The sequence below is a fragment of the Amblyraja radiata genome, chromosome 3, assembly GCF_010909765.2.
Source record: "Amblyraja radiata isolate CabotCenter1 chromosome 3, sAmbRad1.1.pri, whole genome shotgun sequence".
In the NCBI taxonomy this organism is placed as follows: domain Eukaryota; kingdom Metazoa; phylum Chordata; class Chondrichthyes; order Rajiformes; family Rajidae; genus Amblyraja; species Amblyraja radiata.
Window position 1 is genome coordinate 28,642,648 of NC_045958.1, and position 25,536 is coordinate 28,668,183.

The 25,536-nt window shown below is 42.1% G+C and overlaps 1 protein-coding gene across 2 annotated transcripts; it reads right to left on the reverse strand.

Moving 5' to 3' along the window:
- Positions 1 to 795: 795 nt before the first annotated feature.
- Positions 796 to 20,982, reverse strand: ppic (peptidylprolyl isomerase C). Of its 2 annotated transcripts, XR_004411341.1 has the most exons (6): positions 20,722 to 20,982; positions 11,920 to 12,033; positions 4,735 to 4,828; positions 2,593 to 2,777; positions 1,741 to 2,003; positions 796 to 1,163 (listed from the first exon to the last, which is right to left on the reverse strand). XR_004411341.1 is itself a non-coding variant. In XM_033017507.1 (5 exons), the coding sequence occupies exons 1-5, from the start codon at positions 20,818 to 20,820 to the stop codon at positions 1,872 to 1,874; spliced, it is 624 nt and encodes a 207-aa protein (XP_032873398.1). In that variant the 5' UTR covers positions 20,821 to 20,982; the 3' UTR covers positions 796 to 1,871. The 2 variants fall into 2 exon arrangements, 1 of the variants encoding a protein (XP_032873398.1); XM_033017507.1 differs by having other exon boundaries at positions 796 to 2,003.
- Positions 20,983 to 25,536: the final 4,554 nt, after the last annotated feature.

Below are 25,536 nucleotides of genomic sequence, written 5' to 3' on the forward strand. Positions count from 1 at the left end.
CAGCCATGATCATATTGAATGGCGGTGCGGGCTCCTGCACCTATTTTCTATGTTTCTAACAGCACTTTGGAGACAACCCCCACTCTGGTAAAGTCCCAACTAAAGAGATGGAGTGAGGAACCCTAATGCAAGCAGATAAAGCAGCACCCCAATAAAAGTTAATTGCTGTAGATTCATTATTTGCTAATTGAAAAAGAGACCTCATTATATGTTTGTGTTAAGAACTTCTTATAAAGGATTATCAACATTCATTTCCAAGCAGCATGCGGGGGGTCTGCCCCCTCCCTCCCTCCCTCCTCAGTGTGCCCAAAGAGCCTCCTATCCAAGTGTTTTTGGAAAATGAGTACCTCAATATTTTCTGCTGAGGCTTCCATTGCAGCACCTGAAAACTATGGAAGTTGTTATATTATGTCATGTTTGATACCACGTTGGAGTCATCACCAAATGGTTTCTATCACCAGTGTGTGCTCCTCTTTGAGAAATATGTGTAAGTTGGCCCCTGCTGATGTGTTCAGGCATGTGAACAATGCAACTTTGAAATAAGTGCATTAATGTTGTGGATTGCCAGCACCAGTCACAAGTAAGAGTTAATCGCGTGGACGCCCATGTCCATTTTCCTTTGCTGCCTAGTTTAGGATCCCTGGTCTTGATACCTGTGGTCAGCAAGGACTGAAGTCACTTCTTCCCATTATATGGTAAAAGTAGTTCCAGAATAACCTATTTGAAGATTTTGATCGCTTGTTCTATGAGGTAATTTTGTGATGCCATAAGCTATATAACTGAAAAACACAGAGGTAAAACATAAATATTTAATAGGCATAGTGGATTTCTCTAGCATCAGATTTCTCTGCAATAGTAAACACTTAGAATTACAAATTCATTCCTCAAAAACACCATGTATGTCAGAAATAACAACTGTAAGCATGGACAAAATTAAAATTCATTCCAATTTCACCAGTTATAGATTCATAGCAAGTTAAAGATATAATACATATTACTTGACCAGCATTACATTCTTGCATGTATGCAATAGCTCTTAATAACTTGATAACAATTCAATTTCATTTTGCGAGATTTGAGAAGTTTTCAATCCAACAGTTAATGACTTTTGGAATTTCTTTAATTTCAATGCTTAGCTGAGAACATTTAACATTATAAAAGATCTGTTGACAAAGATTTTGGAAGAAGCAGGTATTATTTGTGAAGTTGCAAAAAGATTAGCTACAATGAAGTGAAGAGCATTGCACAAAGCTATAAAAAAGAACAGAACAATTCCTCCTTTATTGGGCAAGAAGGAACTGCAGATGCTGGTTTAAACCGAAGATAGAACAAAAAGCTGCAGTAACTCCGCAGGACAGTCAGCATCTCTGGAGAGAAGGAATGTGTGATGTTTCGGGTCGAGACCCTTCTTCAGAGCTTATTGGTTTGCTCTGAACATGGGTTCAGAAATTTGCTAAACTTGCTTTAATCTTCACTGAATGTATCACAATGGTGGGACTTGACACTGCTCCTGTTGGAGTTGGCTGGTAAGGCAGCAATGACCAGATTCTTGGTTTAGTGGACCAAGCCCAGAGAGCTCTGATGTGTCTGAACCAGTGGGGAAAAACGGATTCCTATAGGTACAATTGAAGAAGCATTGCAGTTGCTCTCAGCTCCACATTCAGGTAAGCTACTTGTCAGGATTTGCACACCATTACATCTCTGGGCTATAACCCAGGAAATATCCATATCACCTTTCACTCAAAAAGTTAGATAGAAAGAGGGAATTAATGTTTTGATACATCACAAACATAAATTTGATCAATGGAAGCAAAGACTGTCATTTTTGCCCATCATCTGTTATTCCGAAGAGACACCGATGTGCTGCCCTGTTACTCATCATCATCCACTTCAACCACAAAAGGTTCTTTGACATCTATTTTGCCACTGTTTACTATCACACAGTCCTGGAGCGGTCGATTGTCGCTGTTTGTTTCCTGGAGTTCTATCGCATGCACCACAGGCTAGAAACACAAGAACATAGTAATAGTCTGGGAGATTTATTAAATTTACTTTTTAACAGTTGGGTTTACTGCCAGAATTCTGTATGCCACAGTTATGAATCGTTTACTGATCACCAGCAGAGTTCAGCTAGAGGTCATTTTTGCAATCTTATGAAAAATAATGAATGTACTGCATGATTAGTATTATCGAAAGTGTGTATTATCCACACTATGGTATGGACCAACTCGTTTTTAAAAAGGTCAGCATTATTTAAACATTATGTTTTTGCAAAAATTCAGTTTGAGCCAATACCATATTGGAAGAAGCAACTACTCATTGGTGTGGAGATGATTTCTACTAATTTGATTGATTATGATAACCACAGGGTTATTTCATTCATTTACGTCCTTAGAGTGGGGGAATGGAACCGAGTAAATTGCTCTTCAGTAGCTACCAAGCATTTGATGGACTGAATGATCACTTGTGCAATAACAATTCTATGCTGTCCAAAAAAAACATTCAAACTAATATATTGCCTTTTTCTATCCAATTCAATCTTTCTACAGTGTTCTTTACCAAAATAAATCATAGATACTAAGGAAAAGTTACCATTCCAGCGATGACTTTTCCAAACACCACGTGCTTCCCATCCAACCACCGGGGTCTTGACAATGAAATAAAGAATTGGGAGCCATTTGTATCTGGTCCTGAATTGGCCATGCTGACCCATCCAATTCCATAGTGTTTCAGCTTGAAGTTCTCATCTGGGAACACCTTTCCATAAATGCTCATTCCTGGAACATGAAAGAGATGAGTGTAGTGGATAGTCCAATGTACATTAATGTGTTTAATTTGCAGATAGAAATAGCCATCCAGACATCTTTCTAACCTTAAGTGCTATGTTCTTATAATTTCCCATTTCAAACAAAATATTAAGCAGATACAATAAGAGTAGATAAAATGTAAAAATTTAAATGTCACCTAGAAATGTTTCCATTCATTTGCATTTAAACAATGGTATCATCCTAATGTTGTTCTTAAAATCAAATAAAGGTACAGTTTTAAATTGTGAAATTCTTCCAACAGCACTACAGCATTTCAATGTAGCACTGCAGCGGGTCAGTTTGAGCACATACTATGTTATTCATCTCTTGCGAGATTTCAGTGCAGCTACGACTTAACCTCAAAGCTATAACCTTGGTTGCCAGCCCCTAGTAGGATATCACCATCAGTGCTTTCGCATCTACTGCAAAATGAAGATGTATCAAGCAGGATGGCACAGCTGGCAGAGCTGCTGCTTCACAGCACCAGAGACCCAGTTTTGATCCTGATATCAGGTGCTGTCTATGTGGAGTTTGCATGTTCTCCCTGTAACCTCTTGGGTTTCATCCAGGTGCTGCGGTTTCCTCCAACATCCTAAAGCCATGCGAGTTTGTAGGCTAGTTGACCTCTAAATTGCCCCTAGTATGGAGAGAATGGGTGCAAATGTGGGGTAACAGGAACTGGCGTGAAGGAGTAATCGACAGTCGACATGGACTCGGGAGGCCAATGGGCCTCTTTCCCTGCTGCATCTTTTAATGAATCAACACTTTAAGAAATGCAACAGAGAAAATGTTCTCAGAGCACAGGCTGGAAGAGAACAGCACCCTCTGCATGTTCTTTGTTAGAGAGTGCCAAGAGAGGTTTGTGCACTCATATAGTGTTAATCTTTGCAATATTTGTGGAGGCCAGCAGTATTCGAAAATCGCCCCATTCACTCTGTTTGCTTCTCTGGGATTAAGAAAAAGTAGATACTGTCTGCTTTTCTTGGCAATGGAACTTAATTGTCCAACCCTAGTGAACTAGCACCGATCAATGACTGCAGAATGGAATGGCCTGAAACAAGATAGCTGACAATGACCACTGCCTTGATGTTCATGGAAAAACAATGCACGCCATGTGTCGGATTGAGGTCACAGATCTCGGGAAGAATTAATTGGTGAAGCCTAACCTGTGTAAACATTGCTGTTCAGAAGTCTAGCCATGAGCTTATAACCCTTGGTGAACTAGGTGGAGTCCTTCAACTTCATGGTCTAATCTTATGGTCCTTCTCCATGCAATACATCAAGAGAAATGTGAATAGGCAAATCCAAATGGGAAGTAAGTTTTAACTGTAAAAATAAAAGTATTGAAGATGCAAGGAAGGCTCAGTCTTGTGTGAGCAATGTGTCGAGTAAGTAGTGAGACTTCAGAATGACATTGATCACCCTGTCAAAAAATGCATTTTGTTGATCCTTTTAAAGAGCAGTTTCAGTAGTACAGGCTTAGAAAAAGCTGGTGTTCTTCATATTATCAAGTTTGAAGATTCCTGCAGGGATGAATTTGCAGCATTGCAACAGTTTGAGGACTTTAGTAACGAAGAAATGTTTCTAATGCTGAAGAACATCCAACTGGAATGTTGAGTTGAATCTCCATCTAGTCACGAAGAGGCCCAGAAATGGGTGAGATACTGTTCTAATCTAGGAAAAGCTTATTTTTTAAATAGCAAAACATTATTTTGTTTTGGCATTGTGAGAAATAACTTCTTGACTGGTATGCCTTAATTCTAAGAACTTCTAAAATAAAACAAGTTGAAAATATATAGTTCTGTCTTACTTTGATAATTAACTGTCTTACCACAAGTAAATCATTACTGATATCATTAAAAATGACAAACTGAAAACTATTAGCAGCATTTTTACAATAAACTATGAACAATTGGGGAGTCATTACCTCCTTTCCCATCTCCTGAAGTGTAATCACCACCCTGTATTAAGAAATCCTTAATGACACGATGAAATATGCTGCCTTTGTAACCATACCCCTTCTGCAAAAAAAACATGAAAATATTATGAAATCTTTCAATTAGTTATCCACGTTCAGATGTGTCCTGAATTCATTTTGAAGGGAAACAGGATATATGGTGTGCCCAAAATAGGAAATGTTAAATAAAACATTCAACAATATATGAATTTACATGTGAATAAACCTAATAAACATTTTTTTTTCAAACTGCTTGCTCTCTATACTTTTTCCTTTGAAGTAAAATTCTAGGGAAAATTAAAGAAAACAATCAAATGCAATCTGTTACCAATAGTGCGGAGAATATAATAAACAAATGCAAAACTAAGTTGGATTTCTCCCTGCCCAAAGAGAATATGGAACCTGAAGATTTAGGAAAAAAACAAAAAATGCTACTTTTGGAAAAAACACACCTGGATTGTGTTTCCCTTAGCAACCTGTCCTATGTGCCCTCTCAAGTACAAGTGAAATGCATGCCTCACGGCATAATTCCAAATTCTCTCACACTCCTGGCCAAAAGTCATGCTTCAGTGAGCATCAGTAAGAATGGATCATCCAGTTATTTGTCTCCTTGCTATTAGCAAGAATTTTCTGCATGCAAATTAAATGCAACATTTCAAAAAAATAGCATGGGTGAAAGAGGATTAGACTATGCAGAGTTAACAATCATACTCAGATTGTTGCTAACTAACTATCTTAAAATTTAAATTGCATCAGTAAGAAGACAGCTGGTGCTCTGCTGCAGGTAGAATGTGCATTTCTCAATTTCATCAATGCACTTTAATCTTATGTATTAAACACTTTTATAAAATGCTCACAAACAAATCTTCAAATGTTTCAAATTGTGAACCACGAGATGCAAAGATTAAAGTCAGGGAAAGGCACAATGTGCTGGAGCAATTCAGCAGGTCAGGCAGCTCCTCTGGAGAACATTGACCTCAACCTGAAACATCTCATGCCAAGTCAAGTCAAGTTTATTCGTCACATACACATACGAGATGTGCAGTGAAATGAAAAGTGGCAATGCTCGCGGATTGTGCAAAAAAACAAACAAACTACAAACAGAATGGAACAGAATCACATATTCACATATTACATATTTGTGGGAGGAAAGAAAAAGGAAAAAAACAGCAATTTAAAAAAACAGTGAAATGGTTAAGTAAAGTTAGTCCCTGGCGAGATAGGAGTTTACAGTCCTAATGGCCTCTGGGAAGAAACACCTTCTCATCCTCTCTGTTCCCACAGCATGGCAACGGAGGTGTTTACCTGACCATAGCAGCTGGAACAGTCCGTTGCTGGGGTGGAAGGGGTCTCCCATGATCTTGTTTGCTCTGGAGTTGCACCTTCTGATGTATAGTTCCTGCAGGGGGGCAAGTGTAGTTCCCATAGTGCGTTTGGCCGAACGCACTACTCTCTGCAGAGCCTTCTTGTCCTGGACAGAGCAGTTCCCAAACCAAATCCTCAGAGACACTCTGAATTTCCTCAATTGCCTGAGGTGGTAAAGGCGCTGCCTTGCCTTGCTCACGAGTGCTGCAGCGTGTGATGTCCATGCCTATCCACAGTATCCCCATTTATCTTCAATGGTGTGTACATTCTCGGATGATGTGCCCTCCTAAAGTCCACGATCAGCTCCTTAGTTTTTTTGATATTCAAGAGGATGCTGTTGTCCTGACACCAGAGTGCCAGATCAGCCACCTCCTCCCGGTAGGCCTTCTCATCGTTGTCTGAGATCAGGCCCACCACCACAGTGTCATCAGCAAACTTGATTATCGAGTTGGAGCTGAACCTAGCCACACAGTCATGTGTGTACAGGGAGTACAGTAGGGGGCTGAGGACACAACCCTGGGGCGATCCTGTGATCAGGGTGAGGGACTTTGATGTATTTCCCCCCATCTTGACTACCTGGGGCCTGGCGGTGAGAAAGTCCAGGATCCAGGCACATGGGGGGGGGTATTAAGCCCCAATTCCAGCAGCTTCTCGGCCAGTCTGGTGGGGACTATCGTGTTGAAGGCTGAACTGAAGTCTATGAACAGCATCCTCAAGTAGCCCCCCTTCTGGCTGTCAAGATGAGAGAGAGCGGTGTGCAGAACCTGGGAGACCGCATCGTCCGTGGATCTGTTCGGACGGTATGCGAATTGTAGCGGGTCCATGTTGCGAGGGACATGTCCATGTTCTCCAGAGATGCTGCCTGACCTGCTGAATTACTCCAGTAAATTGTGTTCTTTTATGCATGAACAAGCATCTGCAGTTGTGTTTCTACATTAAAATCAGGGATTTTATATTTAACATATTTGCTAAGTTGTAAATAATTGCATTAATAGTCCAAGCATAACAAAATTTCTTGGCAATTTACACTGATTTAGCAGTTCTACAAGTTAAACAGTTAAAGTAAGCTATTTTGTTATATGTTCCTGAAAGCAAATCCAGACAGAGAGCTGAAGGGAGATGAAAAAGAGAAGATAATAGACATGGGGTGCTGTCAAACACGGTAGCGGGCATGGTTTATCAAGTCTTGAGATCACATAAAAAGTCATGACAATTGGTTCTTGCCTCGGAATTGAAGTATGTTAATGTGAGTTATGAAGTGGGACATAAAAACAAAGTGGAAAAATAAAAATGAGAATTCTAGCTTAAAATCAGAATGTTAGGACACAGATTTTCTCAATCTCTTACAGTTTTCTCAGCAGTCTCATTTACAGTATGTCTATGGGAATTGTGGCGAGGTGGCCTGGTACGTTATCACAGAGATGGAGTGAGGAACAACAGCAGGGATAAACATCCCAATCACTCCACTGTATTTTCTTGTGCATTGTTGTAAGCAGCGGAGCATCTGCTCTCGGGTGGAATTTTATGTTCTATGAGAAATACATGAAAAATCAGTGCACACAAATGACAAAAATATTACTGAAGCTTAAAGCAATAATTTACTTCAATCTATTCGCTCCTATTGGACTTTAAACCTCGATTAATTAGGAATTCAGTCTTTCATGGAGCCTGGGTATAATAAAACTTTGGGCTGTGGTTTGACAACTGTTGTGATATTTATGGCTATTTACTAATATTTTGTGGGCTTCTATGAGATTGCCTGGAATTAGCTTTATCATCGGTCTAGTCCAGCCCTATGCTTTGCTGCAACCCTTACTCTAGCACTCAGGCCTGAAACATCACCTATTCCTTTTCTCTAGAGATGCCGCCTGTCCCGCTGAGTTACTCCAGCATTTTGTGTATATCTTCAGTATAAACCAGCATCTGCAGTTCCTTCCTACATAAAATTTAACTTAGCTACCTTCTTAATTAAGGTCACTATGGCTGACATAAAACTGAGAGATTAGATACGAGGTCTACCCAGCTCCTTAGCTCAACAATGGATTGAATATTCCTGGACTCTATGGCAAGTCCAGGAGCAGAGTAAGGGGCCAGATATTCCCAACCCCAATGCTGCAGTGTGGAAGTTTGGGACTTGCACACTGCAACAAGCTCGTGATTCCCATCCACTGTCTGGCCATCAAACATGCTCTGGCTTAATAATTTTACCACAGAATTGATGGAGTAGCAGTGAAAATAACAAATTTTGGAATTTAAAAACTATCACATATTATGTATACAATTGTATGTTACCAAGGATTGAACAAAACAGAAAGAAGGAATATCAGAGAATAGCATGCACAAAGTATGAAGAGTGGCTAATATTTTAGGAAGGTTGACACAAAATGCTGGAGTGACTCAGCGGGACAGGCAGCATCTCCGGAGAGAAGGAATGGGTGACGTTTCGGGTCGAGACCCTTCTGCAGTCTGAAGAAGGGTCTCGACCAGAAACGTCACCCATTCCTTCTCAAGGAAAGCAAGGCCCCTTGGGCAACAGTGACCATAATATGGTGGTCTGAAGAAGGATCTCAACCTGAAAAGTCACCCATTCCTTCTTTCCAGAGATGCTGCCTGACCCGTTGAGTTACTCCAGCATTTTGTGTCTACCTTCGATTTAAACCAGCATCTGCAGTTCTTTCCTACACATAATATTGTGGTATTCTGCATTAGGATGGAGTGACATTTAATTCAGAGACTAGGATCCTGAACTTCAATAAAGGAGACTTTGAACGTATGAGACAGGAAATGGCTAGGGTAGACTGGCAAATTATATTTAAATGGTTGCCAGTGGAGATGCAATGGCAAAGATTTAAAGACTGCATAGATGAACTCCAGAAATTGTTCATCCCTGTCTGGCGAAAAAATAAAACTGGGAAGGCGGCTCAACCGTGGCTGACAAGGGAAGTCAAGGATAGAGTTAAATCCAAGGAAGAGGCATATAAATTGGCCAGAAGAAGCGGCAAACCAGAGGACTGGGAGTAATTTAGAACTCAACAAACTTAATTAAGAGGGGGGGGGAAAAGAGCTTGAAAGAAAGCTTGCAGGGAATGTAAAAAATGACTATAAAAGTTTATTTAGGTATGTAATTAGGTAGCATTTTTCCTGAGGAGGCGCTGTCCTGAACGGCTGCCTGTCCTGCAGCTGTCCGGTTTTTTTCACTTCTTTTAAATTATTTTTAGTATGTCAAAGCGTGTAGTCAGGAGGTCTAATCTTTTTATGTGTGGGGGGTGGTGGGGGGGAAGGGGGAAACTGCTTTTCAAGTCCCTACATGGTCGGAGGGGCTGCCTTCCTCCGAGCAGAGCCTTCGACCTGTCCTCGCGACCTACCAGCGGGTCCTGGAGCGACGTTTCCCTGAGGGGACCTGGCCAGAACCTCGGCTTTGGCGGCAGCGCAGCACTGGAGCGCTGTTGCGGAGCGGGCGATGCCTTTCCTGGGTCGCCGCGCTGGAACTCCAGTATGCTGGGACCGCCGATAAGAACATTGTGGAGCCGCAGTTCTGTGGAGCGGCCAGCTGCGGTGCTGAACTTTACATCCCGGAGCCTGGGATCTCTCACCGAGATCGCCAGTGTGTGGAGCTCCGTCCGGCGCGGTCTGTTGGCTTGGAAGCCGCAGTCTCCGGTGGGAAGGCGGCCGTTCCTGGCACCCCAAGCCGCTGGGGGTTCTCCCGACGCCGGAGTATCATCACCCGGTGAGAACATCGGGCGCCGTGGCGGCGACTGTGGAGGCCTCAATAGGCCCGACTCTGGGTGGACAAGAGGATGGGGACTGGACTTTGTGCCTTCCCCCACAGTGGGAACTACTGTGGGGGGATGTTTTTGTGTTTTGGTGTTGAATTTCTTGAATGCTATGTTGTATTTTTATTAGTGTGCTGCAAGGATATCTGAATTTCCCCTGAATAAGGGGATTAATAAAGTCTAATCTAATCTAATCTAAATGGAAAAGATTAGTGAAGATTAGTGAAGACAAATGTAGGTCCTCTACAGTCAGAGACAGGTGAATTTATAATGGGGAAACAAGGAAATGGCAGAACAGTTAAATAAATACTTTGGTTCTGTCTTCATTAAGAAAAACACAAACAATCTCCTGGAAATACCAGGGGACCAAGGATCTAGTGGGAGGGAGGTACTGAAGAGAATCCACATCAGTCAGAATATGGTGTTAGGTAAACTGTTGGGACTGAAGGCAGAAAAATCCCCAGGGCCTGATGGTCTGCATCCCAGAGTACTCAAGGAGCTGCCCCTAGAAATCGTGGGTGCATTGGTGATCATTTTCCAATGTTCTCTCGACTCTGGATCTGTTCCTGTGGACTGGAGGGTAGCCACTTTTTAAGAAAAGAGGGTGAGAGAAAACGGTGAATTTTAGACCAGTTAGCCTTACATCAATAGTGGGGAGGATGCTGGAGTCAATTATTAAAGATGTTATAGCCGTACATTTGAAAAGCAGTGACAGGATTTCTTGAGGATGTAACAAGTAGAATGGATAAGGGAGAGCCAGTGGATGTGGTGTATCTGGACTTTCAAAAAGCCTTTGACAACGTCCCACACAAGGGATTAGTGTGCAAAATTAGAGCACATGATATTGGGGGTAGGGTATTGATATGGATAGAGAACTGGTTGGCAGACAGGAGGCAAAGAGTAGGAATTAACGGGTCCTTTTCAGAATGGCAGGCAGCGACTACTGGGATGCCGCAAGGCTCGGTGCTGGGACCCCAGTTGTTTACAATATATATTAACGATTTAGATGAGGGAATTAAATGTAACATCTCTAAATTTGAGGATGACACAAAGCTGGGTGGCAGTGTGAGCTGCGAAGAGAATGCCATGCGGCTGCAAGGTGACTTGGATAGGTTGGGTGGGTGGGCAGAAGTATGGCAGATGCAGTATAATGTGGATAAATGTGAGGTTATCCACTTTGGTGGCAAGAACAGGAAGGCAGATTATTATCTGAATGTTGTCACATTAGGAGAAGGGGAGGTGCAACGAGACCTGGGTGTGCTTGTACATCAGTCACTGAAAGTAAGCATGCAGGTACAGCAGGCATTGAAGGGAGCTAATGGCATGTTGGCCTTCATTGCGAGAGGATTTGAGTTCAGGAGCAAGGAGGTCCTACTGCAGGTCCTGGTGAGACCGCACCTGGAGTATTGTATGCAATTTTGGTCTCCTAATTTGAGGAAGGACATTATTGCTATTGAGGGAATGCAGCGTAGGTTCACCAGGTTAATCTCCGGGATGGCGGGACTGATATATGATTAAAGAATGGGACGTATTCGCTAGAATTTAGAAGGATGAGAGGGAATCTTTTAGAAACATATAAAATTCTTAGATGATTGAACAGGGTAGATGCAGGAAAAGGTTTCCCGATGTTGGGGGAGCCCAGAACCAGGGGTCACATTTTAAGAATAAGGGGGATGCCATTTAGGACTGAGAAGGGGAAAAAAACTTTTTCACCCAGTTGTGAATCTGTGGAATCCTCTGCCACATAAGGCAGTGGAGGTCAATTCACTGGATGATTTTAAGAGGGAGATAGATTTCGCTCTTAGGGCTAAGGGAATCAAGGGATATGGGGGAAAAGCTGGAATGGGGTATTGGTTTTCGCACCTATTTTCTATATTTCTATGTTACTCTAGCATTTTGTATCTAAATTCCATTCAAACCAGCATCTGCAGTTCTTTCCTACCTAAATATTACAGGAAACCTGATTTAAAATCAAATTATAATGCATTAGTTGAAATTTAAGATGGCAATGTCTCACCTGTCGTGTTGCTAGAGTGATAAAGTTTGACACAGTCTTTGGAACAACTTTACCAAATAAACCAATCACAATCCTTCCCACGTCCTTACCATCAACTTGGATATCAAAGAATACCTAAAATCATAGAAAACCTTCATCAGTCTTACTTTACAAATAAATGGAATGAATATGACCTAAATTCATTATTTCTTTATGCTGAAATTTTGCTCAGTGTTAATTTGGAGCTATTTTGGTCAAAGTAGTACAAGTTAGACTATTTTAAATACTGCTGCATAGATTACCTGATTCGTTTTTTTTAACAGATTAATCCATTTAAACAATTTTGAATCACAGGGGGTTGTTTTTCCTCTTTGAGTGTAGACATCGACATAGACATAGAAAATAGGTGCAGGAGGAGGCCATTCGGCCCTTCGAGCCAGCAACGCCATTCATTGTGATCATGGCTGATCGTCCCCCATCAATAACCCGTGCCTGCCTTCTCCCCATATCCCTTGACTCCACTAGCCCCTAGAGCTCTATCTAACTCTCTCTTAAATCCATCCAGTGACTTGGCCTCCACTGCCCTCTGTGGCAGGGAATTCCATAAATTCACAACTCTCTGGGTGAAAAAGTTTTTTCTCACCTCAGTCTTAAATGACCTCCCCTTTATTCTAAGACTGTGGCCCCTGGTTCTGGACACACCCAACATTGGGAAAATTGTTCCTGCATCTAGCTTGTCCTGTCCTTTTATAATTTTATATGTTTCTATAAGATCCCCCTCATCCTTCTAAACTCCAGTGAATAGAAGCCTAGTCTTTTCAATCTTTCCTCATATGACAATCCCTCCATCCCAGGGATCAATGTCGTGAACCTACGCTGCACTGCCTCAATCACAAGAATATCCTTCCTCAAATTAGGAGACCAAAACTGTACACAATACTCCAGTTGTGGTCTCACCAGAGCCCTATACAACTGCAGAAGAACCTCTTTACTCCTACATCGAAATCCTCTTGTTATGAAGGCCAACATTCCATTAGCTTTCTTCACTGCCTGCTGTACCTGTAAGCCAACTTTCAGTGACCGGTGAACAAGGACGCCCAGGTCTCGCTGCACCTCCCCCTCACCTAACCTAACCCCATTGAGATAATAATCTGCCCCTTGTTTTTGCCGCCAAAGTGGATAACCTCACATTTATCTATATTATACTGCATCTGCCATGCATCTGCCCACTCACTCAACCTGTCCAAGTCACCCTGCAACCTCCTAACATCCTCTTCACAGTTCACACTGCCACCCAGCTTTGTGTCATCCGCAAACTTGCTAGTGTTGCTCCTAATTCCCTCTTCCAAATCATTAATATATATGGTAAATTTATAGGTAGGAATCCATAACATTTGCAAAACATTTTTTTGCAGAAAAAATATATCAAGATCTTTCATCAGTGTGGCCTCTTTCAATCAAAGTGGTCAGAAAAACAAGGGAAAAGCACCTTATCAATGACTCCCACTTGGAAATAAAACCTGGATTATTCATACCCTAAAATACACTTTACAAAAAATTACTCCAGGTCAGAGAAGGAAGGTTCTGTATTTCTATTTAAACAAAGGAATTTTAAACAAAACACCAGGTTAAATTAAAACATGTCCCAATCCACGCCCCATCTCATGCTTTGGGGTTATACTCGTGTCTTTGATTTGTCTGCTTTTTAAGCTAATGTAGAGGTTTTGCTAATTTTCCAATTAATCATTTGGAGGCTGGGCAGTTTGGTAAACTTTGATAATCTATGAAGATTCCAAATAAATTGACAATTCAATATCTGAAACAGTCTTTAGAAAATCTTAATGCTACTGGTTGATACAGTAGACCATGTCATTTCATCTTCCCTTGCCAGTTGTAACTCTTTCCAACTTCCATCAATATCCTCACCATGGTATGTGCCCTCCATTGGCTGTATCGCTTTGAATAGATGCTGTTTGACCTGCTGAGTGTTGCTAGCATTTTATTTTTATTCCAATTTCCATGGTCTCTACTTTAAAACATTTCAGAGTTCCATTTTCAACCCAGCACTCCCAGTAGCATTTTTGATGCATTGTTTAATAATGCAACTGGTAGTGCTGGGTCTAAAGTGAAAATATGAAACATTTTTTGAGACCAAGTCATTGGAATTTAAAAAAATGCTGGAACCTGAGATTAAAACCCAGTGAACATACCCAAATAACATTGATAATTCCGCCATGCTAGATTCTGCCTTCTGCATTCATAAATTGCTTAAATCCAATAAATGTAACTTTGTTCCAGTTTCTACTTTAGTCTTGATGTTTCTGGCCAATGACTCAGCCAACCCTCTTATTTACATGAAGCATTTATCTCTCCCTCTTCTCTGCTACTTCCCTCAGTTTGTCTTTTTTTTTTAAATTAATCTGTTATTACCCATGATAGGCACATAATGCCAGAGCACCGAAACACATTCCTTGTCTCCAGATATGCTGCCTGTCCCGTTGAATCACTTCAGCATTTAGTATCTATCACTGGAATAACTCAGCGGGTCAGGCAGCATCTCTGGAGAAAAATAATAGTTGATGTTTTGGGTCTGAACCCATGTTTGGGTCAACAAATAGTCCCTTGCCAGTTCAAAATAAATAAGTAAAAAATATACCTTTGCCACTTCTAATGTCAAATCTGACCCTACTCTAAAAAAATTAACTTTGCACTGTTTAACTATACATTCCTCTAAATTATTACTTTAGATGTCTGCCACATTATATCTTCAATAATAGTACTATATTCTTCCTTCCCAGGACCCAATATTCCATTACCCCATCTGTCAGCTTGACATATTATTCCTTTGTCAGTAATAATTTTTAAATGTTGTTAAACTATGCTCCCCTACTATTCCTTCGACCACCACGTCACTTTTAAATGAAGTACCATGAAGCAACTACAAAACTGATAGCACATATATCAATGCATAAAGATATGAAGGAGAGACACAGCACATAATGATAACAATTTGGTTTATATTTTTTGCAATGGTATTCCCATCTGCTCCATTGCCATGAGAGAATGCCAGAGAAACTGTAGAGTTTCACCATCACAGTAGAGTTTTCACTACACTTCTGTCAAATTTACTGCAAAAAATTCTGAACATCTGAAAACTAGCAAAACAATCTTCTTCCAATGTCATCATTAAATATAAAAGGAACTTATTGGACTGTGCAGACGTGAAGCCAAGGCAGTGGATGAACAAATGCTCCCTAGAGAAGATTGCAATTCAATTTTCAAACTGTATTAACATGTCAATCAAGTATAAATGTAAGATTGTTTTAATGAATATTTAATTGTACTATAACAAGGCACTATTAATCAAATGCTAATGAAACATTTAATTCTCTGGTAATGATTGTAAAAGGTAAAAAAGTATGAAACTCAGCAGACTGCAACGTGAGTCAAAAGCACGAAGTGGCACATGTTTTAGAATTCTTTGTTACTGCACATAATGTACAGCAATACATAGATTCAAAAGATTGGAAACTGGAACATGCTTTTTCGAGCCATGCAATTCAATTGTTCTGAGAAATTAAGCATATTTTAAAAATCATACTCTTTGGATGCCTAAAGCTGTGATTTTCATCTTGTGTCTTTGGTGCTTTTGATTTACCAATGCATGTAGAAGCCCAGTCATGTGCATTTAAAGATTTCAATATTGCCATTTCCATGAATAATAAACATCCATAAGAGAGCCATAGGATTTGCAGGCCATGGATAGAGTTATACAGCACAGAAATGGGCCCTTTGGCCCTACTCCTCCATACTAAATAAGATGTCTATCAGGGCTAGTCCCATTAGCTTATGTAAAGCCCCTATCTCTCTAAACCTTTCCTATCTACGTGCTGTCCAGGTACGCGTTTAACATTGTAATTGTACCCATTTCTACAGCTTTAACTGGCACCTCCCTCTGTGAATATTGCCCCCCACCTCCCCTCCCCATGTCCCTTTTAAACCTTTCAATAGACAATAGACAATAGGTGCAGGAGTAGGCCATCCGGCCCTTCGAGCCAGCACCGCCATTCAATGTGATCATGGCTGATCATCCCCAATCAGTACCCCGTTCCTTCTCCCCATATCCCCTATCTTTAAGAGCCCTATCTAGCTCTCTCCTGAAAGTATCCAGAGAACCGGCCTCCACCGCCCTCTGAGGCAGAGAATTCCACGCTCACAACTCTCTATGACAAAAAGTGTTTCCTCGTCTCCGTTCTAAATGGCTTACCCCTTATTCTTAAACTTTGGCCCCTGGTTCTGGACTCCCCCAACATCGGGAACATGTTTCCTGCCTCTAGTGTGTCCAAACCCTTAACAATATTATATGTTTCAATAAGATTCCCTCTCATCCTTCTAAACTCCAGAGTGTACAAGCCCAGTCGCTCCATTCTCTCAGCATATGACAGTCCCGCCATCCTGGGAATTAACCTTGTAAACCTACGCTGCACTCCCTCAATAGCAAGAATGTCCTTCCTCAAATTAGGGGACCAAAACTGCACACAATACTCCAGGTGTGGTCTCACTAGGGCCTTGTACAACTGCAGAAGGACCTCTTTGCTCCTATACTCGACTCCTCTTGTTATAAAGGCTAATATGCCATTCGTTTTCTTCACTGCCTGCTGTACCTGCATGCTTACTTTCATAGACTGATGAACAAGGACCCCCCAGATCCCGTTGTACTTCCCCTTTTCCCAACTTCACGTCATTTAGATAGTAATATGCCTTCCTGCTTTTGATACCAAAGTGGATAACCTCACATTTATCTGCATTAAACTTCATCTGCCATGCATCTGCCCACTCCCCCAATCTGTCCAAGTCATCCTGCATTCTCACAGCATCCTCCTCACAGTTCACACTGCCACAGCTTTGCATCATCTGCAAATTTGCTAATGTTACTTTGAATCACTTCATCCAAATCATTGATATATATTGTAAATAGCTGCGGTCCCAGCACCGAGCCTTGCGGTATCCCACTAGTCACAGCCTGCCATTCTGAAAGGGACCCGTTAATCCCTACTCTTTGTTTCCTGTCTGCCAACCAATTTTCTATCCAAATCAGCACTTATCCCCCAATACCATGTGCCCTAATTTTGCCCACTAATCTCCTATGTGGGACTTTATCAAATGCTTTCTGAAAGTCCAGGTACACTACATCCACTGGCTCTCCCTTGTCCATTTTCCTAGTTACATCCTCAAAACATTCCAGAAGATTTGTCAACCATGATTTCCCCTTTGTAAATTCATGCTGACTCGGACCGATCCTGTTACTGCTATCCAAATGTTCGGCTATCTCATCTTTTATAATTGACTTCAGCATCTTCCCCACCACCAATGTCAGACTAACTGGTCTATAATTCCCTGTTTTCTCTCTCCCGCTTTTCTTAAAAAGTGGGATAACATTAGCTACCCTCCAATGCACAGGAACTGATCCTGAGTCTATAGAACATTGGAAAATTATCACCAATGCATCCACGATTTCTAGAGCCACTTCCTTAAGTACCCTGGGATGCAGACCATCAGCCTTCAGATCCATCAGTCTACCCAACACCATTTCCTGCCTAGTGTGGATTTCCCTCTCACATAAAACTTACGTACTCTGGAATTGATTCCCTCCCCTGGAAAAAACACTGTGACCATCAACCATATCTGGTATTATTAAACACTACAGTCACCCCTCAGCCTCCTTCTGTCTACAGAAAAAATACACATTACTGTGTTTACATATTCCATTGTGTACTGCAAGCAAGAATGTCATTGTTCTGTATGGGAAATATGACTATCAAACACCCATGACTCTTCAGACCCAGGTTCATGTCTGAAGGGTGCCAACCCAAAACGTCGCCTATCCACGTTCTCCAGGCAAGACTCACTAAGTTACTCCAGCACTTTGTGTCCCCAAGTTAGTGATCCCTATACTCCCCAGCACCGTTTATTAGATTAGATTAAACTTTATTAATCCCCTTATTCAGGGGAAATTCTGATGTCCTTGCAGCACACTAATAAAAATACAACATAGCATTCAAAAAGAAGTTCAACACAAAAACATCCCCCCACAGTGATTCCCACTGTGGGGGGAAGGCACAAAGTCCAGTCCCCATCCTCTTGTCCACCCAAAGTCGGGCCTATTGAGGCCTCCACAGTCGCTGCCACGGCGCCCGATGTTCTCGCCAGGTGATGGTGCTCCGGCGTCGGGAGAACCCCCAGCGGCTTGGGGTGCCAGGAACGACCGCCTTCCCACCGGAGACCGCGGCTTCCAAGCCAACAGACCGCGCCAGACGGAGCTCCACACACTGGCGATCTCAGCAAGAGATCCCAGGCTCCGGGATGTAACGTTCAGCGTTGCAGCTGGCCGCTCCACAGAACCGCGGCTCCACAATGTTCTTATCGGCGGTCCCAGCATACTGGAGTTCCAGCGCGGCGACCCAGGAAAGGCATCGCCCGCTCCGCAATAGCGCTCCAGCGCTGCGCCGCCGCCAAAGCCGATGTTCTGCGCCGCCGCCAAAGCCGATGTTCTGGCCCGGTCCCCTCAGGGAAACGTCGCTCCAGGACCCGCTGGCAGGCCGCAAGGACAGGTCGAAGTCGCTGCTCGGAGGAAGGCAACCCCTCCGACCAGGTTGCCTTTGGGTATGTGACTTGTATTCCATTCCATTCTCACCACCTATCAAATTCAAACACAATTCAACATGCCACATTTCCAAAACCTGATACATCAGGACCAACCAACAAAATTCACAATGAACCACTAAGTTGCTCCTCCAATTTACTTACCATTGCCAATGGCAACATCCAACTTATGAGACACATGCCCCAACTCCTGAACCAATTCTCTGACTTGACCATTGACCATATCTCTCGCACAAGTCTGGATGCAGTGTTCCAACCCGAAACATTGACCATCCCTTTGCCTCCTCAGATGAATACCTGACATGCTAAGTTCCATCAGCAGTTTGTCCTTTTTTAGAAACATAGGTGCAGGAATAGGCCATTCGGCCCTTCGAGTCAGCACTGCCATTCAATATGATCATGGCTGATCATCTAAAACCAGTACCCCGTTCCTGCTTATTCCCCATATCATTTGATTCCTTTATCCCTAAGGTGCATAAACACATATGCACCTTAACCATGATAAACCACACCAAGGCTCATTATAGTAGCATTAACAAAATTAGTTGGGAGGTCATGTTGCAGTTGTATAAGACGTTGGTGAGATCGCATTAGGATATTGCGTTCATTTCTGGGCACCATGTTATAGGAAAGATATTGTCAAGCTTGAAAGGGTTCAGAGAAGATATACGAGAATTTTGCCAGGACTAGGGAGTGTGAGCTATAGGGAAAGGTTGAGTAGGCTGGGTCACTATTCCTTGGAACGCAGGAGGATGAGGGGTGATCTTATAGAGGTGTATAAAATTGTGAGAGGAATAGATTGGGTAGATGCACAGAATCTCTTGCCCAGAGTAAGGGAATCAAGGACCAGAGGACATAGGATCAAGGTGAAGGGGAAATGATTTAATAAGAATCTGAGGGGTAACTTTTTTACACAAAGGATGGTGGGTGTATGGAACAAGCTGCCAGAGGAGGCAGTTGAGGCTGGGACTATCCCAATGTTTAAAAAACAGTTAGACAGGTACATGGATAGGACGAGTTTGGGGGGATATGGACCAAGCGCAGGCAGGTGGGACTAGTGTAGCTGGGCCATGTTGGCCGGCGTGGGCAAGTTGGGCCAAAGGGCCTGTTTCCTCACTGTAACACTGTGTGACTCCATGACACCAAGCCACATCAGGAGATTAGGTTGCTAACCAAAACCACCAAACAGGTTTGTTTGAAGGAATGTCTCAGAAGAGGAAAGAATAATAGCAAGACCTAGAGCTATAAGGATGGAATTCCAGAGCACAGGCCCTTGACTAATGATGGCAGGATTCCAAATGAATCGCAATCAAAGCTGGAGAAGCTCAAGACCTCGGGCTTTGAGAAAATCACCTACTTTTTAGGACTGGAGGAGATTACTGATATGGGGACCCGTGCAGACTTTAAAACCATGGTACTACTTAACTTCAGCGGTAATTACAATTTAACATCCCAGTGGAACTCAGGCTTAACATGACTCGTTATCACCTATCCTGCAGCCAACAATGGACCATTGTGGGCTCCACCTTTCCTTGATCATCGTTTCTTTTTTGCACATCTTTCATTCATTTGTTCTATATCTCTCTATATTACCGTCTATATCTCTCGTTTTCCTTGACTCTCCATCTGAAGAAGGATCTCGACCCGAAACGCCACGTATTCCTTTTCTCCAGGGATGCTGCCTGGACCCGTTGAATTAACCCAGCTTTTTGTGTTTAACATGTTCACTGTTTGTTTTACACGAAGACAATGTACATTCAGCGGAGATTTACACAATCGTGTGTTGATGGCATCTACCCAACCAGCAAATATCGCACAATGTAGATAAAAAAAACATTACCCGCAGCAACGCCTAAGTTTTCATTTCTAACTCCATAGCAATATACATACTAGTGCAAGAGTTTCCTCTCAGTTTTGCTAAACTATGTCCCAGTACCATCCGCACTCGTGTCCCTCATTCCCATATCCAATCACTCTGGTATGCCAATGCTGATTGGAAGATAGCGCTGGCTTTTGCGAGGCATTGGGTGGATTTGCCATCAATCTGTCCAGCATCAGCGGGGTGGGCTGAGTTTGAGTGAGTGAGTGAGGGGCGCTATTTTGCTGCCTGGGTCGGCGCCGCGTCCTGGCCGTTCTTTCACCAGCATCGCTTACACCCACCTTGGCTGTTACTTTCGGACCTCGCTTCCCCGGTGTCAAGCCGGTGCTGTAGTCTAGAAGGAAAAGGGCGAAGAGAATGAAAATCGAATGCGATCTCATCCTGTGTAAAATAAAACTTTTTGCCTGTTTCTCATAACGTCGCTAACACACACGCAGTGGACGTGGCTCCACCTCCGGCTGAGAGAAGCAAACAGCGGCAGCGATGTGGAGAAGGAGATGTCCAGCCCTTTCCGGACACCCGGGCACAGCGGGTGGAAAGGCTCCACCTTCAAATTCCACGTCTGGTTCATTTTTGTTCCAATATCCGAGTTTTCCTCCCCACACACACACACACTACAGACAGGGGAGTTCGTCCTGATTCCCTGCTTTATCTTTCTTCCTACGAATCCAGTCATCTTGCGTGGGACCGTTCTTGTACTTCGCGAACAGTTGGACGGTAATAATATTACACCCAGTCTAATAAATAAAAACTAAATTATCACCAGTGATAGTATAGAAAAAAGTTACGGCATCTTCACTTTATAATAATACAACAGTGGAAAATGTGATAATGAATGAAAATTGTACATTTCTAGCTCATTGTCAAAAATGCTAGCGAACACTGTTATAGTTGCCGCTTAGTCAGCGGCTTCCTGGATGCGTTTGAATGTATTTAGAGATTATAATATTACTTTGTTTTAATAGGTGATGTCTGAAATGGTTGATACAAAAAAAAACTGCCAACTTTCAACAGAAGAACGTAAATTCTGCCAACAGAAATATAACGGAAGTGTAATTTGAAACTCGTCCATTCGGGATACTTGACTGGAAGTGAATAAGTTATCGTCCATGCCCAAGTTAGGTGGACCACGGAAATTCAATAGAATTGAATTATTTTAGCAGTGTGTTTCTCTCGCTTCTGGCACCCTTGTGCGCGTAGGTAGTAAATTGTAATTTAGGGCAATTATTACAATTTAAACTTACATTTAAGGATCTTTATGATTATAAAACGCCCCATCAAAATTACTGATTGTTTCTAAACTATAAAGTCACACTGAATATATCACATAATTATATTATCCAAGTCCGTCGTTGGCTCTACAGATCTTTAGGATACCACTCGCCATGAAATAAGCAAGTCCTGTAAGCCTGCACCGCCATTCAATAAAATATAATTGACCCTCAGATTGCAATGCAATTGCTGAAATATCTCGCAGAGAGAACTGAGAGTAACGTACATCATGGATTTACATTCCAAATGTTTGATTGTTAGAATTGTCACCGGCATTCCCAGATCCCCGGCGGTAACTTCCTTTCCAAAAGCCACTGGGAATATCGGCCGATCTACTGCCGAAGTTGCGAAGGGAATTCAGGAGAACTTTAGGACGGATTTCCTTTGGTGGAGGAACCACTAACACTAACCAACCCGTCGCAATTTAAATATAGAAAAATAGGTGCAGGAGTAGACAATTCGGCCCTTCGAGCCAGCACCGCCATTCAATATGATCATGGCTGATCATCTAAAATGAGTTCTCCGTTCCTGTTTTTCCCCCATATCCCTTGATTCCATTACCCTAAGAGCTAAATCTAACTCCCTCTTGAAAACACCCAGTGAATTGGCCTCCACTGCCTTCTGTGGCAGAGAATTCCACAGATTCACAACTCTGTGGGCGGAGGTGTTTCCTCATCTCAGTCCTAAATGGCCTACCCCTTATTCTTAAACTGTGACCACTGGTTCTGGACTCCCCCAACATCAGGAACAATTGTTCTTGCATCTAGCCTGTCCAATCCTTTAAGAATGTTATATGTTTGTATAAGATCCCATCTCTTCCTTCTAAATTCCAGTGAATACAAGCCCATTCGACCCATTTGTTCATCATATGTCAGTCCTGCCATCCTGGGAATTAACCTAATGAATCTATGCTGCACTCCCTCAATAGCAATAATGTCCTTGCCCAAAATTGCACACAATAATCCAGGTGCGGTCTCACCAGGGCCTTCTACAACTACAATAGGACCTCCTTGCTCCTAAACTCAGATACTCTCGCAATAAAGGCCTCCATACCATTAGTTTTCTTCACTGCCTGCTGTACCTGCATGCTTACTTTCAGTGACTGATGTACAAGCACACCCAGGTCTCATTGCACCTCCCCTTTTCCTAATCTGACACCATTCAGATAATAATCTACCTTCGTTCTTACCACCAAAGTGGATAACCTCACATTTATCCACATTATATTGCATCTATCATGCATCTGCCCTCTCCCCCAACCTATCCAAGGCACCCTGCCGCCTCATAGGATCCTCATCGCAGCTCACACTGCCACCCAGCTTTGTGTCATCTGCAACTTCCTCGTCTAAATCGTTAATATATATTGTAAATAATTGGGGTCCCAACACCGAGCCTTGCGGCATCCCACTAATCCCTGCCTGCCATTCTGAAAATGACCCGTTAATTCATACTCGTTGCTTCCTGTCTGCAAACCAGTTCTCTATCTATGTCAATATCCTACCCCCAATGCCATGTGCTCTAATTTTGCACACTAATTTCTTGTGTGCAACCTTGTCAAAAGCTTTTTGAAAGTCCAGATACACCACATCCACTGGCTCTCCCTTATCCATTCTGCTCGTTACATCCTCAAAAAATTCCAGAAGATTAGTCAAGCATGATTTTCCCTTCATAAATCCATGCTGACTTTGACCGATCCTGTCTCGGCTTTCCAAATGCGCTGCTATAACATCTTTAACAATTGACTCCAACATCTTCCCCACTACCAATGTAAGGCTAACTGGCCTATAATTCCCCATTTTCGCTCTCCCTCCTTTCTTAAAAAGTGGGATTACTTTGGCTACCCTCTAGTCCACAGGAACTGATCCAGAGTCTAGAGAGCATAGGAAGATGATCACTAATGCATCCACGATTTCTAGGGCCACCTCCTTGATTACCCTGGGATGCAGAGCATCAGGCCCTGGGGATTTATCTGCCTTCAGTCCCAACAGTTTACCTAACACCATTTCCTGACTAATGTGGATTCCATTCAGTTCCTCCCTCCCACTAGATCCTCGGTCCCCTGGTATGTCTGAGAGATTGTTTGTCTTCCTTAGTGAAGACAGAAGCAAAGTACTCATTTAACTGTTCTGCCATTTCTTTGTTTCCCGTTATGAATTCACCTGTCTCTGATTGTAAGGGACCTACATTTGTCTTCACTAATCTTTTCCTTTTTACATATCTAAAGAAGCTTTTCGAGCCAGTTTTTATATTCCCCGCAAGCTTTCTTTCATGCTCGTTTCTCCCTCTTAATTAACCCCTCTGTTGAGTTCTAAATTTCTCCCAGTCCTCCGATTTGCTGCTTCCTCTGTCCAATTTATAGGTCTTTTCCTTGGATTTGACACTATCTTTGATTTCCCTCATTAGCCATGGTTGAGCCGCCTTCCCCGTTTTATTTATTCGCCAGACAGGGATGAACAATTTTTGGTGTCCATCCATGCAGTCTTTAAATCTTCGCCATTGCATCTTCACCGTCAACCCTTTAAGTATAATTTGCGAGTCTATCCTAGCCAATTCCTGTCGCATACCTTCAAAGTCTCCTTTCTTTAAGTTCAGATCCCTAGTCTCTGAATTAACTGTGTCACTCTCCTTCATAATACAGAATTCCATCATGTTATGGTCACTGTTGCCCAAGGGGCTCTACATAACAAGATCGCTAACTAATCCTTCCTCATTGCACAATACCCAGTCTAGGATGGCCTGCCCTCTAGTCGGTTCTTCGACATATTGGTTTAAAAAAACCCATCCCGTATACATTCCAGGAAATCCCCCTCAGCGCTGCTACCAATTTGATTGGCCCAATCTATATGTAGATTAAAGTCACCCATGATAACTGCTGTACTTTTGCTACACACATCTCGAATTTCCTGCTTGATGCTATCCCCAACCGCCCTATTGCTGTTTGGTGGTCTGTATACAACTCCAACAAGAGTTTTCTGCCCTTAAATGAGGATTAATGACACCAGGTTAGAGACAATGTCAATATAGTTAACATGCACATAATTATGATTTATGATAGAAAACTATAATGACGATTTACGTGCACCACATGTCCTGGATTGCTAAGAAATGTGAAAAAAATAGTATTTTTACATTTCTACTAACTCCACCGAGGTGGATTTCGGTCCATCCCCACACCCCCTCAAATTATTTTAGGAAATATTACAAACATGTGTACTGGTGTATAAGGCAGGGGTGTTAGTATACAATTATTTCTTTCTTTTATTTATTTATTTTTTTTAATAATTATTTTTATTAGAAGCAATTGTACAAAGATAAAACATTCGGCATCTAAAATTATACAATTATTGTACAGCTTCATTTTTAGCCTTATAAACTGGTTAGTATATAATTAGAAACAAAATTATGAGTATCAGATATTAGACATCAGTTAGTCTGGGATAGTAACTGGTCAATATTGATAGTGCTGATTACCACCATTTTCATTTGAAGTCATATTTAGATGACATTATAAGGTGTGATACATTTACTGAAATGAATGAAACAAAATATAGTTGAGGTGCCTTTAAACAAAATTAACAGCATTAACATTTTTGGTTTGCATTAATCCATCTGTGGATTGTGCTTAGCTATGTCATCGGATCATTAACCTCACATTTATCCACATTAAACTTCATCTGCCATGCATCTGCCCACTCCCCCAACCTGTCCGAGTCACCCTGCATTCTCATAGCATCCTCACCCTGCATTCTCATAGCATCCTCCTCACAATTCACTCTGCCACCCAGATTTGTGTCATCTGCAAATGCTTGCAGGTGGGACTAGTA